Source organism: Macrosteles quadrilineatus, unplaced genomic scaffold, assembly GCF_028750875.1.
Source record: "Macrosteles quadrilineatus isolate MER2022 unplaced genomic scaffold, UCM_ALF_1.0 Scaffold_6__1_contigs__length_79288215, whole genome shotgun sequence".
Lineage (NCBI taxonomy): Eukaryota > Metazoa > Arthropoda > Insecta > Hemiptera > Cicadellidae > Macrosteles > Macrosteles quadrilineatus.
The window spans coordinates 54,018,280-54,035,308 of record NW_026542599.1 but is presented as its reverse complement, the minus strand read 5'-3'; the positions used below and the strand labels follow the sequence as shown (position 1 = coordinate 54,035,308).

Genomic DNA, 17,029 nt, shown 5'->3' with positions numbered 1-17,029 from the left:
AAGAAATGATTTAAATCACTTTCTAAGTAGCAACTTATTTACGTTAACAGTATTGGAAACAAGTGGGAAGTTATACAATAAGGGTTTTCTTCATTATTCGTCGGCCTAATGTCAATCATGTAAATTAGTCGTGCACATAAGCACGTGAAAAAACCCATACGCTTAAGATCAGATTGAATATTGTTCATATTGGATCGAAAACAGTTTTACCAATACATAAAAGTTATCTATTTACATATTTGATATTGATTCAACAGGAAAAGAAACTAAAACGGCAAAAGAATTAAAACTAAGTGATTAACAGTCATAATATACAATAGCTATTAGGGGTTCATTTTAGTGTCCTTCATTATTTGTAGCTCTTACAACTGTATTTGAAAATGTATTGAAACATCACCAAACAGCTTCAGCAAAATATTTGTGACCATCCCTTTCCCTGCAAATTATAATTGCCATGTTCATGTAAGAGATTCCCGTTTCTCCCTCGCCCCTCCCAACTACCTGGACCGCCGTCGTGGCTTTCGTCCCCCCAGCTTATAGCGATAAACATTCGTGGCTTTTGTCCAGCGCCCACTAATCTTACCTTTAGGGTGCGCTCTACCTCTGCCGTTTCGTGTAAATGCAAGGGTCTGGGGCAATAATGTTTCCGAAGGCCACATTTCACAGAGAATCAAAATTAAGGCATCGTTTTGAAGAGAACTAAATTATCTAAAATATGATGGTTGCAAAATGTTTATTTATTATTATGCCATAAAGACAGAAAATCTTCTTTTGAATGTAGACGAAAAACGGCCGGCAATTTTAAACTGCTTTAACTTATTATAGAATTGTTACTTTAAAATTCTAAAACCAGGGTCATATAGATTGTTCTTTGTTCTGTTAAACCCCACTCATTGTTTTTTACTAGCATGTGATGTATGGGTAGTTTAAAAGGCAGTTGCCGTGAACATCTGCAAGCGCTTCTCGCAGCGCTGTTCAGTGGCGCAACATAGCTACTGAAGCCAGAGCTGAGATTTCCGAGCTGAGGTAGAGCGCACCCTTAAAACCCCAAGCTGCTATAGTACTGTGCTGCGCAACATGAAAACAACGTGGAAAAGAATAATAATAATAATCACAAGCCATTGTGGAAGCACTGCGGAAATGGCGTCACTATTTGGTTGGTAAACATTTCAAGCCGATTACTGACCAGAGGTCGGTTGCTTTTATGTTCGATAACAACCGTCATGGCAAAGTGAAAAATGAAAAGATAATGAGGTGGAAACTGGAATTGTTGTGCTTTCATTATGATATTGTATATAGACCCGGTAAAGATAATATGGCTGCAGATGCCCTGACTAGAGTATGTTCTTCAATCCAAAATCAAGAAAAACTGTTGATTGATTTACAAGCAAATCTATGTCACCCAGGTGTGACACGTTTGTACCACTGGGTTCGGAGTAAAAACTTGCCCTACTCGATTGATAAAATCAGACGAATAACAAACTCCTGCAATGTGTGTGCTGCTGTGAAGCCTAGATTCTTCAAACACAAAGGGATTTTGATTGAAGCCACTTCTGCATTTGAACGGCTGAATATCGATTTCAAAGGCCCGCTGCCTTCATCAAGTCGAAACCATTACTTATTAGTAATAGTAGACGAGTTTTCACGGTTCCCTTTCGCTTTCCCGTGTTCAGACATGTCATCGTCAACAGTTAAGTCGAAACTAAAAACATTATTTTCTACTTTTGGGGTTGCTAGTTACATACATTCGGACAGAGGAACATCATTTCTGAGCCAAGGCTTAAAAAGCTACTTGAACTCACTTGGAATCTCAACTAGTAGAACCACTGCGTACAATCCAGCATGGCAAGTTGAAAGGTATAACGGCTTTCTATGGAAAACAGTTGAATTGGCATTGAAATCACTTAGCTTAGAAATAAACCAATGGGAGGCAGTTTTGGAGGATGCCCTCAGCTCAGTGAGATCATTACTTTGCACAGCCACAAATCAAACTCCTCACGAGCGTATGTTCTTACATCCACGTAGATCTAACAACAACAATGGTGTTTCAGCTCCTTCATGGCTTCTCAATTCCGGCCCTGTCTACTTGAAGAGATTCAATCGTACGTCGAAGTATGAGCCACTTGTTGAAGAGGACCAACTTCTTCACAGAAATGCCGAGTATGCTCATGTTAAGTTGCCTGATGGAAGAGAAACTACCGTGTCTACACGTCATCTTGCTCTCCAGTTGGTGAGTACCAAACCGACATAGAGCAAACCGATTTTGAGAGTGATGAAAATTCTCTATTACCCACTTCTCAACCTGAACCTGAATACTTTCTTAGTCCATCATCAACACAGAACCAAGAAGATGAAATGAATACTACTGCCGAGAATTTACAACCAAGACAAGAAGCTTCTAGAGGAGAGAACCATAACACATATCCGAGAAGAAGTTTCAGAAGCAGAAGGCCTCCTAATTATTTAAATGACTACGTTCATTAACATTAGGGAGGAAGAATGTAGTAAAAAACATGTGTCTTCAATTCTTTATTATTGTTTTGTTGTGTTTGTAAACACATCAATTATAATTCAATGTAGTATTATTCAAGTTATTAAAAACCTGTCTAAAGGTGATAAAAGTTCTTTTTCATTCATTCTTACTCTCATTACATGTATGTACGCAAAGATTTGCCATCAAGCATCGGCATTCAATTGTTTTAAGTATATTTTAAGTTATGCACAACAAAAGCAACTTCCTCCCTGTACATTTCCTACTGGGAGTTAAATTTGTCTTTTCCAAATTCGTTTGGCTCTTCTATCCAACCATTTTTTAATTTTGGTCTTAAACTAAACGTATGGACGCAAAGATTTTCCATCAGTGAAATACTAGCTATCATCTGAGCTATTGATCATTATTAAGATCAGATGTACCTGAATCACGAATCGTCAATAATTATAATTATTGTGCGACTTATCTGCAATCGATTATACGTAACTTGTCTTAAAATACTCCCAGAAATAAAGGCTTTCATTTGTGATATTAACTGTTTGATTAAGTTAAATTCAAGCTACTTCATTACTCAAACATATTTCATCGCTGCAGAGCTCGAGCAGCACAGGGTTCTCTAGTCAAGATAAAAAGGAAAAATTAATATGATAACTGCATAGAAAACTGAATATCGTTTATTAATCAATATATACATATACACAACTGTGATAGCAGTAGATTATGGTTGGATCCAAACCACGTGCTCCAAACAAATTTGATAACCTTGAGCAAAAGATTGTTCAATAACTGATAGTAAGACTACATATCATTTTTGTGCTTACATTAAATGTGTTTGGTGTGAAATTAGTAAAAAGAAAATGGCCAATTGAATTTTTTCGGCTAATATACCTTAATGTGTTTGTAAAAAGGATTTTTGGAACAAATGTGTTTGGGAAGTATTACTGTATATGCAATAAAGTTGACTCAAACTTAAGTATTATCATTATCAAACATTTGTATTATGTAGGTCTATACATTATGCATATTATGTTTGTAAATATAATTTCAAAGATCGACTTTGATTTCTCAGCTTACAAACATGCAGTCAATCAGTGATGTACCCCACCCAGCAAAGCATCATACTATATTTTAAAACGTCAAACACAAAAACTAAACCCTAATCCATCTTAAGTATATCCAAACGAAGATGAACAAGGAACTTTTTAAATTACTTAAAAGTACGATACAAGAATTTCTATAGCTATACAGTGGAGAAGAAAAGTCTAGGTTGAAATAATCATACCAGAATATTCATGCAAGGGGGTCTATATACAAAACGTTTAACGATTATATTTTCATTTAACTCTTTGAATATATTGTGTGATATATATTTCGTAAACTTATATAAGATGCGTTAAGCAATATATTTTACACTGCAGTAAAAATACCTAGCTTCAATGTTATCACCTAAATAATTATATATATACATCCAGTAAATACCAATTTTAACTGACAGATATGGATTTTGCGACATTTAGTTTACTCACTTCAAGAGGGTTTGACAAAGCTATTTATTTCCTATGTACACATAAAAAGGGCTTCCAACATTTATTTAACTGTGAAACTAACTAACCATATTGGGGTCGGTTTCAACTTTTATTAAAAACTTTACAGTCTATCAACATGGTTTTCTTCTATTTATCTGTATGTACACTAGTTTATGGCAAACTTAAAAAGACTGGCTTTAATTTTCACTTAATATAAGTATCATGTATAAATACCATAACAATACAGTAGTAGAATATATAACAATTTGGATAAAATATATATTAAAATTAGCCATTAGAGGTGAATCGAATATAGAATAGCTCAGCTTACTTCCTGTTACCAGAAATCTTCATTGAACTCACCTGAAAAAACAATCATTTAATTAGGATTATTAACATTACTAATTCTATCAATTTTTATAAAGAAGAGGTGGTTTCGGGCTGAGTGTTTGTTTGTTCATGACTATCTATCTGGAGACTGGCCAATTGTTATAGGCTTGGCCCAGTCCCAGGTCAGGATACATAACATACAGACAATAATTACACCTTCAAAATCCTATTTATTCTGTGGACAAAGCTTTTCTTCAAAAAAATATTAAATGGCCTTAATTACAAAAATAAAAACCACTAAGTTTACATTTAATTTGAATTTCAATATCGTTACACTTACTGCGATACAAACTACTGAATTGAACCAAAGAGAAATTTATTAAACAAAGTTGTACAAATAAGTTTTGATAACCAATAGTGAGTGTGAAACAGTTTTCTTTCAGTTCATATAAAGAGACCCATCAATTTTCTCCCCCCATCTTTACCTCATTAGGCAAGTATAAGTGATACAGTAAAAGCTCACTAACTCAACATTTTGTGGACCCAGAGGTTGTCGATTTATCCAGAACATTACATGGTTGGCTTTCACTATCAAAGTAGACTGCAGAATATTTTTCTGAAGGAGGGGATCAAAATTTGTAAATCAGATGATTTATTTTAGAACCTACACAATGTTATTTTAAAAAATGTAATGTTACAATATTCTACATCAAGGTATATTGTTAAAAATAGAATCATAGACCAAATGTGCAAACTTTACACACTGACATAATAAGCCTGAATAAAAAATATTAACTTCTGTGAACAATATTTTTTCACTTCCTAATAGCTCACATAAGTGTTACCTAATTTTAGAATCAAAACTACATGCTTTGAATAGAAATAAAATACACAGCTATCGTCTGAATACTGAGAAATAAAACTTCTACAATCCTGAAATGCTAAATTGCCACATGATGTGGAAAAACTAAAAATGTTAGTAAGAACTAAGAGTAGAAATAGTGTTACATTAAGACTTTTACCATCACCAAACACATTGTTAGACTGTTAAGTGTTAACAATTAATATTTACTATTAACAGTATGATAGTTGTAAATAGTCTGTAAATTAAGTCCTAAGCAAGCTTCCATCGACTTTCCACACCATTATTCTGGCTGGTTGTCATTTCTACACAGTTTTGTTGTTGCCTTTAACAACAAAGGAGAAAATTGACGCTCCATCTAAGTGTAAATTACATTCTGCAAAAAGTTTTCTGGAGTTTTAATTCATCACTGTTTATGGATGTAGAGAAAAATGTATTGAGGCACGTGTTTAAAAAGTTATTTAGCCTTCAGTTACTATACACATGAATGATTAAATATATGCATACAGGAGGCCTAATACTTGATAGTTGTGATGATGGCAACTAATCTTGGCCCATGAGGGAAACCATCAAGGAGAAAAAAGTAATCACTTCATTTGAAAATCGTTTAAGTTGTTATTAATAAAGTCCATTAAATTTTTCAGAACAGCATATACACAAAATGTACGAAAATATTGTAACAAAAAGGACAAAACATTGACACAAGCTACAGAACCAAGCAGAAGTGAAAGCTCTGAGTCCTAAGTATTAAAACTTTTGACCACAATTACTAAATACGTGCCTATTTTAATCACATTCCGAGACAAAAGTTGCAACGGAAGCTTGTCAGAAACCTTTAATTTAAAGACCATTGTACATCTGTTAAATAAAGTGCAAAGCTAACTAACCATGCAGTGCTGACTAAAGATTAGTGGTTAAACCTCCAAAAAATATACCACATACAAACTATTAGAGATTGGTGAGTCAATAAAGGAAATTTAGTAAGAATCCAAAGTGCATCTATGATAATAATCAAAGAGTGAGGGATAGAAAAAACTCAGATATACCAAACAAAATAAACATACCAATGTCGTCATACTGCCTCAATCTTAAATTGTATTTAGGTTCTGAAAGAAATTAGAGAAACATCAATAATTTTGTAAAATAATAACAGCCTTTTTCATTTATTTGTAAACACTTTTAGACCTTTAGGACTAGTAAAACTGTGGCAATGTGAATACATCCTAATGAACACCTTGTGGATGAATACACCGTTGATTATAATTCCGATATAATTAAGGGTGACTCACGATTTTACCAATTTCAATTGAACTATCTTAGAAAATATAATTTGGAAAACATTTACATAACTAACAAAAGTAATTTCAAGTATTTTTTTAGAAAGCCATATGGATGATTTCAGAATTGTTTAGTAAGTAGTAATTAATAATTAATAGATAAGTAAAGTTTAGCTATTAGCTTGTTTTTAGGAAAATGTCTACCTAATGAGAGTCAAAGTGCTTATACGAGGTATGTTTAAAAAGTATGCAGCTTTGTTCAGGAAAATCATAATTTATTGATCAATGTGTTTAAAATTGTAATCTCCTTCAAAATAGTCCCCTAAACTTATTCCAGCCCTCCTGCTACTTTTGGATACAGGGCTGGAACTGTAAGCCTATGCCATGTTTTGTGAAGAAGCCTTAAAAACAAGGAAGGAGAAGTGCGCTGGAGCACCTGATGATGCCACCAAGAGTTCATGGCCCACAAATCGGGACGCTTGCATCATGCACGCATCGTAGAACTTCTAAGTAGTACTCTTTAGTAATGTCCTGTCTCTCAGGTGTGTACTCATGATAAACTACTCCATTGCAGTTGAAAAAACAGTTGGCATGATTTTGATTTGAACTTGGTCTGCTTTATTAAGGCCGCGGCGATGTTGAGTATTTCCACTGAGAAGAGAAGTTAGCCAAAAGTTATAACTGTTGAAAAAAAACTAGGATCATTCTGAATGCATTCCAACATGTCTTGATTAACTTATGGTCACAATTACTTTTGTTCATCAGTCAATTTCTTTGGGACAAATTTTGCAGAAACTCAGTGCATAGCCAAATCTTTTGTTAAAATTGAATGAACTGAACCAACACTGATTTCAACATCCGTAGCTAGTTCATAAACAGTAATATGTCGATCCCCCATCACTAAAATTCTAACTTGATCGATAACTTCATCGTTTCGACTTGTTGATAGTCTCCCAGAACGAGATTAAATGTCAACCGAAGTGTCATCATGACTCTGTTGTACCAATCTTTTATCTGTATTACACCCATAGTTACAACACAAAGAACACTACGGACACAGTTTCAAGTTTGGTGGCCAACAATAAACTGACGCCATGTCAAGGTCTTGTTTGCTTCGATCTACAGGCCGGGGTGCTGCTCAATGCAGTTGTTCGCTTACTACATTAATAAAAAGTAAGGTCGGATACTTTTTTAACAGACTTTCTAGATATACAGGAAAAGATTGAAACTAACATAACATTTACATGTTATCCTAATACAGGACTAGTAGCTTATAAATTAGATTTAAGAAAATTCCTTATTGAACATATTTTAAATTTTAAAACTATTAACTAAAACAGTCCTTTCTTGGACAACATTTCAGTTTTTAATTATGTGTCCCATTTCTGTGTGTGCTCATGGACTCCTTCATTTTACGGTAAATTAGGCCTACCTGAATTCTAGAAGTTAATAAAACTCCTTTTAAAACATTTAACCAATTAGGTTTCAAAGCTTTGACACCAAAATGGTTAAATGCTTTCAAAGGAGTTATTTAATTTCTATATTAAGAGTATCTGAACTATTTACTTTCTTAAACATAAAAGTAGCTTTACAACCATTAACTATCCCCCTTTATATTATTTCTTAAGTAAGACTTTAAGAGCACATAATTTTATCGCTACACAGCAGTTTGCCTAGCTGATAAGGTTATCAACGAAGCATGGAGAATGACAGAAAGTATTGGTTATTTTGAACCAACATATTTGCAGACAAGCAATCAAGCGTTCAAGCTCAGCTTAAGTTATCAAGTTTATAGACCTTAGAAAAAATCTGTAAAAGATTTAAGTAAAAACTGTAGAGAAAAATGTAAAAGCACATTTTCTTAAGACACATGGCAATTATGGTTTCTTAAAATACAACTATTGATACATCCCAATTTGGAACGATACGCATTCAAACAACACAATCAAATACAATATCCCAACGGTTTCACAAAAATCCCGTGCGATTTAAGGACAACCCAATTTTAAAATTTTTGTTAATTGCAACAATTTACTTCCCAAGACTCAAATTGGTTTCTCACTAACCTGGACTACTGAACTTTAAGTTTCTGAAAAAGACAAAGTTCATAAAAACTATACAAAATTTGTATAAATTAGATAAATATATCAGATTTCATTAAAACTTTTAAAAGCAGTTTAAATATTATACTAATATAGGGCCTAATAATAGATCAACAAATGACAGTTTAAACGAGTTAAACTAGTTTTATCTTTAGTGAAATATTAAATGGTTAAATAGCAGTTAGGACAATAATGTTCAACTATTTTAGATTCTAGGTCAAGAAAACTTAAGTTGGAGCCTGGATAGCAAGTGCATTAGCGTTTTTCAAGGAACTTTATACAAAAAGTTTAAAAAAAAATTGTAGGCCTAATTCATTTTTTTATTTCAAAACAACCACTGTTTTACAAACATTTTGTAAACACACTTTTAATTACTTTAATTTTATAATTAAAAACCCCTACAAGTCTGCTAGGTATTGAAAAACCAAAGATTGTATTAAAAATTTGATAACTCTTGGAAAATGCAAAGAATAGGCTACATTCATTAGTGTCTGAGGATCAAAAAATAGTGTAGGAATTACGTCTGACTCAAAGCTACAAAAGGATACATAGTTTAACATACAGTAGTAACATAACTATAAAAAAAAAACTGTAAAAATACAGTGAACCCACATTAATCCAGACTGACTATTGAGGTTCCAAATCGTCTTGACAACAGTGATGGTTAAATTAAATAATCCTAATAACAAAGGCAGCACACAACTGTTTTAAGACAGTTTGGCACTTCTTGTGTATATAATGATCACTTTTCACAAAAGAAAGCGTTAGTAGAGTATTTTGAATTCAAAAATACAGTAGCTAAGTGCCTAAATGCCTATGTTCAATATAGTGGGAGGCTATAATAGTTGGGTAGCTCAGGTTATAGTGCTCGCCTGTTAAATAAAATTTCCTGAGAAAAGTGAGTAGCTTTTTGATTGTTTGAAACTGGACACAGCTGGCTTTGACCATTGGGCTTTTTAATGGTCCTGACTTAAGTGTCAGTAACAAAGCTACACAGATCATCTCACCCCATTCCACAATCGCCCTTCATTCATTTTCAGCTTAAAATAACCCCCTACTCTTTCCCTACCAACACTATTGCACTTATACAGTTAAATGGATACCTCGAGACAGAGCTGCATATTTAACCAAAATATGAATAGTAGAAGATAGTAGAATGTAGTGATATTATCACAATATGTCCAGTAACATGTATGCTAAATGTGATTCCAAATAGGGCTAAAGAGGTTAACTGTTTTAAAAACTTACTTCGTAAATGCAGCGAACACAGCCCAAATAATTTCATGGTTTTGAGACTTCATGGCTTCCACTTCCAAGTCTAGATCGATGAGTTCCCGAACTCTCTTCATGGCCAGCTCGTAGTCGTCGTCGTTGAGAGGTGCAAAGGCATTCTCCAGCACATCGGATGCGTGAGCCAGCAACAGCAGTGACAACATACGTTTGTCCATCCGCTGCGGGTCGTTCACCCACTTACCTAACACTGCCTCCTGCACCTGAAGTTAAAGGATTTTTTATTTAGAAACTTTTTGCAAATACAGTCTTGAACCAGTCTCATATCCAACTAGCTGGGCTCTGTCCAATGGTAATGATTTGGTTGGATAAACATATTATAAAAACAATAGTAAGTTATCTATAAAAACTTGAAGAGGTTTCTTTGGCCCCAAGATTGTAAAGCAACCACTTGACAGATTTTCATGATTCTTTTGTTGAAAGAAAAATATTTCTGAGAGGAAAGGAATGTCAAGGCCATAATTTAATTTAGGGTTCACAGATTTTTCAAAATTTTATTTTAATTTGGTTCTAGAAAGGTTTGCATAGGCCTATAACAGTTATTTTTTTTACCTAAAAAGTGCATTGAATCGATTGGACAAAAAAATATGCTTAGCCTACTATTTTTAAAAAATTTAATAGTTTAATCAATTTTCATTGTTCCAGCGGTTATGGGCAGACAATTCAGATCCAACTTTTTAAAACTCACTATCATTTTTTTTTCTTGCATTCAAAGATCCAGAATGATTGAAATTGTAAAACATTAAAGTATTACGTCCAAAATTAAAGAGTTAGGTTACCACAAGATCACTGCCGTAGCCCAAGTTCTATTCACGTCAATCACTACTGGCTTTTAGCAATGAGGTGATGCCACGACTAAGTTATTAGAAATAGTAATGATATTATCAGTCCATGTCTGAAGAAAAAATATGTTTATCTGGTTAAGGACATAGTCACAGAGGTTGAGTAGGCGGCCTTGAAATCATGATGTAACTATGACAAATGATCAATACTGTACAAGGATCAGGCACAAGCATTGGGCTATGTTGTATTAATCTTTATCCTTTTACAAAGAAATATAAACATTTTTCAGTTTTTGAATGAATGTGCAAAAGTTCATAATCTTGCAGTAGGACGACAACAGAATATGATCAACAGACTAGAATAGGTTTAAGGTTAAGGCTTCTTGAGAGTATTGATTTAAGAATCAGTTTTAATTCTATATTTCTTTCGTAAGAGCTAGAACTAGATCTGATATTTGCACTCTAAAAATTTACATTCAATAGAGAGTTAATTTTAAATCAAAAGTTATTGCAGGCATACAAGTAAGTTAACTTTTTTTAGCAATTTTTATATCAGAAATTAACTTATTTACAATTTATTTTAACTGATAACTGTGTTAACTGGATTGATATTTCCGAGAAAGTTGATGTTGATGGAGGGAAGGTAAAAGAGATGTATGAGAAGAGAGGAGTGATATGGCAGATAATGGAATAGGCTAAGTGGGATTGTGGAGACATAGAAGAAGATGGAGAAATCTAGTTGATACCGGTACCTTAAAAACCTTTGACATGGTACCGGAAGCTCATTTGTTCGTTTTTTTTTTAAACCCAAAGTGTGTTTTAGAGCAATTTTGAAACTAAATACGTTTACCATCCATAATAATAAGCACCAATTCAAGTACATACCTTTTTCACAAGCCTTGTCTTCGAAATGTTGTCGGTGAGTGGATGAGTCGTCATATCAAAGAGGAAAAAATTAGTTTTTTCTGTTGTTAAGACTCCTTTCTCTACCAAATTCTTTGCCAATCTCTCACGAACATTCCTTAGTTGGTAACGCATCTTTAAAGGATTCCAGGTTTCCCCTAAAAACCACAGAAACAGGATAGCTTTAACATTGCTTTGGTAGAAAGCAAAAATAGAAAATGACAATGATACAAGGGCTGTCCAGAAAGTAATTTAAGGAACGTTGGAGGCCACCCTCATACAGCCCGCTGCGGCGGTTATGTTAGGTTAGGTTATCATAAATATGTTTGTAGGACTTTCCTCGTTTCATTATGAATCGAACGATACCAGATAAGTCATACTCTCGCACGCTAAATCCTCTCCAAATAGGCCAAGGTCAGGTTGTTGACCGGAGTGTGCGCATCACTTTTCACCGCCTGTACGGTCTGGGGTATTTGGCGGGCGAAAGTATAGGATACCTAACATAACCGCCGCAGCACGCTGTATACCTACTTGGCGGAGTATAGCAGCGGCGATGCATTCAACTCAATCCTCGGCGACATCGCTGCCTTCTAGGAGGCAGAACTTAAAGGCTGCTAATCGTAATCATGTCAAATTTGGACAGTAAGTCAATTGAAGTATGTTCTTTCCAATTATGTAGGCCTAGTTATTTTTGGTCTCCGGTTAAATAAATCCCCTCTAAAATAGGTGGCATCCAGATAATACCAAAGTAGGACTACCTAATTACTTTCTAGTGGGTAGTTATGTTTCACCTGCTACAAAACAACTTACCAGTTAAGTAGTCTATCCAGCATTGCGTAGTGCCAGGTGGGTCTGTTTCTTTCATCCTCTTTAACGCCTCGTCTAGGAGCACGTCTCCTGTAGGAGTATCGTTCTTTACTAGGACTTTGCGATTTAGAAGGCTTTTGCGACGCATCCCAGCCTTTTCCAACTCGACTCTTCCTCGTAAACCCAGCTCTATCAATATGCATCCTCGTAGGCCGCTAGATAAACAGTCATTCCAGAATGATGTGTAGCCCTGAAACACATAACTTAATCAGCACAGCTCATAAATTATGTAGTCAACATTTTTTGTTACATTTCTGAATCTTTAGGATACAAACCCTAAAATTGAGTAATAACACGGTGTACGAACAAAGGTTAATATGCATTTTAGGGTTTGCACGCGATTTTTGAATTTTTTTTCCATTCTACTCGAAATTCGACGCTGATTCCGAAAATGGCGTTCTTTTTCCGCAGAAATCGACCATAACGCGGATAAACGACCAAAACAATTTTTTTACAAAAACATGTCATGTGGGTACTACTCAAGTTAACCGGAATATTAAGCAGATCACAACTATGCAAGAATTTTTCAGTCAAATAAGCGAGATTTTCACGAAAACGTGATACTACCAGCAATAACCCCAACTCACTAGGAGACAGGTGGGAATTCGGGGTTTTGGGTAGGGGAGAAATCTAACATGGTTTATCATTCTAATTTAATGTATAAAAAATAGGCTAATGAGTAATGAGTCGGGGGAATTATGGGAAATTTGCTTGGAATTGGGTAATTTTCAAGTACCAACCTATTCATTGGTTGTTTTAGCACCGCCATGTTGCTTGTTAGGTTAGGTTAGGTTGGTTAGGTTATGTTAGGATAGGTTGGTTAGGATAGGTTAGGTTAGGTTAGGTTGGTTAGGATAGGTTAGGTTAGGTTAGGTTGGTTAGGCACCTGTACGGAATAAATACCTAAGTTAGGCCTACGCTAGGCCTACTATTGCTGAATTTGTAGCAATTTCTTTTACCAATTGTAGCCTATGAAATGGGATTGCACATAAGTTATAGGCCCTATCAAGGATTAACCTATACCAACTTTCTGCCTAACTCAGTTAATTGACTTGTTAACTTAAAAGGCTTACCTTTGAAGAAAACAAAATTCCCTGGTCCTATTGGTAACATGAAATAGCAATCACAATTAAACCTTCAAAAACTTAAATTTTTAATCAATTTAGGGCATTTTAACTTAACACGTTGTCAACCAGCCCTCAATCTCCTCTAAGATAAGTTTGAAGGTTCTCGTATCACCTGGTAGAGAATGTGTTAGGCCTAAGAGTTACTTTAAGGATTGACACAATTAGCCTAAATAAGTTAGCCTACCATTAATTCAGCTACGAAATTCTACTACCTAAGTTAACTCTGCTACTTCATACTTCATACTTCATACTTCATACTTCATACTTTTCTCTTCATCGTTGACCAGTATAACTGGATAGATGGCGTCAATACTATTTACACAAAACATATATTTACAGCAAAAAACTTTGAGAAATTTAATTCTTAGATCTTGATTAAAATTTGGCGGCAGGTCACTTCATTTTATTGAGGAGTGGTCGGCTTCTAGATACTCATTAAGTGTGTAGAAGGGGTTGTTTTTAAGCCAAGTCCCAATTTTATTTTCAAACGTCCTTGGTTCTAGTTCTTTGACGGCAGCCGGGAGTAGGTTGAAAAATTTCATAGCCAGGACAGGGTAGCAGTCTTTCTTTTTGGTAAGTCTACAGAAAGGTAGGTCAATGTGTTTCTTCCTTCTGGTATTATAACTATGCTGGTCTGCTCGTATTGGTAGCGTTGGTAAATTTCGATGAATGTGAAGAAGACTGACTAAGATATAGTGGTTGAAGATTGTAAATATGCTTAATTTCTTGAATATGGGCTTGCAGTGCTCTTCATCATTGGCGGAGTCTATTATTCGGAGAGCTTTCTTCTGTAGGACTAGGATTTTAGTGCAGGTTGAGGCATGGCCCCACAGCTCAAGACCATAGATGATGTGGCTATGAAACAGTGACAAGTAGACTGTAACAAGAAAATCCTTGGAGACAAGTCGTTTCAGCCTACGTATGAGACAGATCACACGGTTTAGTTTTTTGCAGATGTAGTTAACATGCTTCTCCCAAGTTAGTTTCGGATCTATTTGGAAGCCAAGGAGCTTCACCTCATCTGTTTCATTATGGTATTTTGAAAGACTGCATACTATCTTTTGAGTTTTACCTTCATTTAGGCTTAGGCTACTCTTGTCGAACCATGATTTTACGGCAACAAGCTTCGCTTCTGCTATTGTCAAGGCTGTCTCTGGATCATGGCCGCTAGTGTAAATGGAGGTATCATCTGCAAATAGTAGGATGTTTCCCAGTAGGCCTAGGTCATTTATAATGATCAGAAACAGCACAGGCCCAACCACCGAGCCCTGTGGCACACCGTGAAATACCTCAAGTGGCTCAGAATTTGCCCCATCGATTGTGAGAATTTGCTTTCTATTTTGGAGGTAGGTACGAAACGTTTCTAGAACTTCTCCTTCTACTCCATATGCCGAGAGCTTTTGTATCAGTAGGCCATGCGGGACGCAATCAAACGCCTTGCTTAAATCAACCAATGCCAAGGCTGTGGATTCTTGAGACTCAAAGGAGTCTAGAATGTTTTCGACCAGTTGAAGGACAGCAGAAACTGTGGATTTACCACGACGGAACCCGTGCTGGGCATCAAGAAAGAGATGATTTTTTTCAAAGTGATAGACTATCTGGTTTTTCATTACAGTTTCAAAGATCTTTGCCAGGACAGGTATAATCGATATAGGCCTATAGCTTTTCATGGCCGTGGGATCGCCTTTTTTGTAAACTGGGACAGTGCGAGCCACCTTTAGTTTGTCTGGAAAATAACCTTTCTCAAGGCATACATTGATGACATGACACAAAGGATGTACAATAACTTCTATAATCTTTTTTAAAAGCTCTACAGATATACCATAGATATCCCGGCTCTGTTTCTTCTTAAACCTAGTCACAATGCCGATAATTTCACTGGGTGTCACCCTCCGCCAGTGCCTAAAGGGAGTCACGTCATTGGATATGTGATAGATAGGCCTACACAGTTCTTCCGGACTCACATTATCTTTGGGGATTTCATCAATAATGTTTTGTACTTCACTTATAAGATAACTGTTAAACTGGTCTGGACTTTCCCTAAATTTTGGTCTTGATTTACCTTTGTTTGAGCCACCAATCTGATTTACGATGTTCCAAGCAGCCTTACAACTATTTGTTGAATTTACAATAAGCGACATGTTAGCTTCTTTCTTGGCCAGATCTACCTCACGCCTATAGATTTGTTTTACTCTTAAATAACTAGCGTGAAATCTGATTTTATCATTTCCATCCGTGGATGCTTTACTTCGGTCATTAAGAGCAAGCACAAGTGATCTAAGCTGGGCGAGTCTTGGAGAGAACCAATCCTTATTGACTGTCTGCTGCCGAGGTTTCACTTGCCTATCCATAGGTACTGTTTTTTTTGGGAATAACTCATCAAAAACAGATAAGAACTTATCAAAGAAAGAGTTAAACAAATGATCAGGGGTTGCATTTACAGTGGGATTTTCTATAATGGCTCTCCAGTCAACAACGGCCAAGGCTAGCTTAAATTGTGTAATAGAATCTTCCTTAATTATCCTAAAAGTACAAGTATAGTTAGGCCTACCTAATAAAAATTGAACTCCGGATCTGACCCTAGAACAAGATATTTTTTAGAGGCAGTTTTTTTATATATAGGCCTAGCTCAAGCTTGATTATCAAAGTCAGTTTCATAGTAAGTTAAGCTTAAGCCTAGGTTTCTTGTATTAATATAACTTATTATAAATGATTTATTTAACTAACAATTTTGCTATGCTGCATTCAAACCAAGGACGCTAGCATGGTCCAGGCTAGGCCTGCGTCAACTAAAAGTTTACAGTAAGCAAGCCTATGTTAAGTGAAGGCCTATAATGGTGAGGATCTAACAACTAGGACTTGCCTCTTTGTCTTTTAATCCTAGAAGTAGCACTTCCTCCATTAAAGTAAGTCTTGTTTCCTTAGAATCACCATCCTCTGTTTCGTCGTCTCTTTCGGATTTTTTATCGTCTAAATTTTCTTGACTTTCTCTTGATGACAGACCCGAGCTCTCTCGGTTGATGTTACGCCTCTGCACAAGACCTTCACTACGATTCATTGTGCAGCTGAAAACTGAATTTCACTTAAAATAATATCCAGCAATATCTCTACACGCAGTATTTTGCACTATAAAAACACACCATTATAATATAGATTTTTATAATATACGCCTAAAGTTTACAAAAAGATGGAGGAGCAGACTGCACTTAGCACTTATCCACTTGCTGATGTTTCACACTCTCCAACCCAAACTACACCAAAATGTCAACATATGACTGAATTCAATGCCTTATGAAGTACAAATGTTTGTCTGCAGTAAAGTACTATATTAAAAATATGCTTACTTAAATACACTGTTAGTGTTGTTTCAGTTTCTTTTTGGGATCAGTGTTGTAAAAAAGGGAAATATTAAAAAACCATAACTCATTACAGCATTGAAAAAATCTTGATGCGTGTGTTTATATAATATTGT

The 17,029-nt window shown here is 35.3% G+C and overlaps 1 protein-coding gene across 4 annotated transcripts; it reads right to left on the bottom strand.

Annotated features, from left to right (window-relative positions):
- Positions 1-3,147: 3,147 nt before the first annotated feature.
- LOC128996858 (Golgi phosphoprotein 3 homolog sauron) lies at positions 3,148-16,786 on the bottom strand. Of its 4 annotated transcripts, none has more exons than XM_054422367.1 (6): positions 16,421-16,786; positions 12,374-12,620; positions 11,546-11,721; positions 9,837-10,081; positions 8,553-8,575; positions 3,148-4,380 (listed from the first exon to the last, which is right to left on the bottom strand). In XM_054422367.1, the coding sequence occupies exons 1-6, from the start codon at positions 16,613-16,615 to the stop codon at positions 4,355-4,357; spliced, it is 912 nt and encodes a 303-aa protein (XP_054278342.1). In that variant the 5' UTR covers positions 16,616-16,786; the 3' UTR covers positions 3,148-4,354. The 4 variants fall into 4 exon arrangements, with proteins under 4 accessions (XP_054278342.1, XP_054278343.1, XP_054278344.1 ...); XM_054422368.1 differs by lacking the exon at positions 8,553-8,575 and adding an exon at positions 6,274-6,315; XM_054422369.1 differs by lacking the exon at positions 8,553-8,575.
- Positions 16,787-17,029: the final 243 nt, after the last annotated feature.

Coding starts and splice junctions, on each gene's coding strand:
- LOC128996858 (XM_054422367.1), bottom strand. CDS start 16,615: ATGAATCGTAGTGAAGGTCTTGTGCAGAGGCGTAACATCAACCGAGAG. Junction 10,082..11,545: donor AGACAAGGCTTGTGAAAAAG/GTATGTACTTGA, acceptor CTTTAACTTCAG/GTGCAGGAGGCAGTGTTAGG. Junction 4,381..8,552: donor CTTAAAGTTCAGTAGTCCAG/GTTAGTGAGAAA, acceptor TTGTTTTTTCAG/GTGAGTTCAATGAAGATTTC.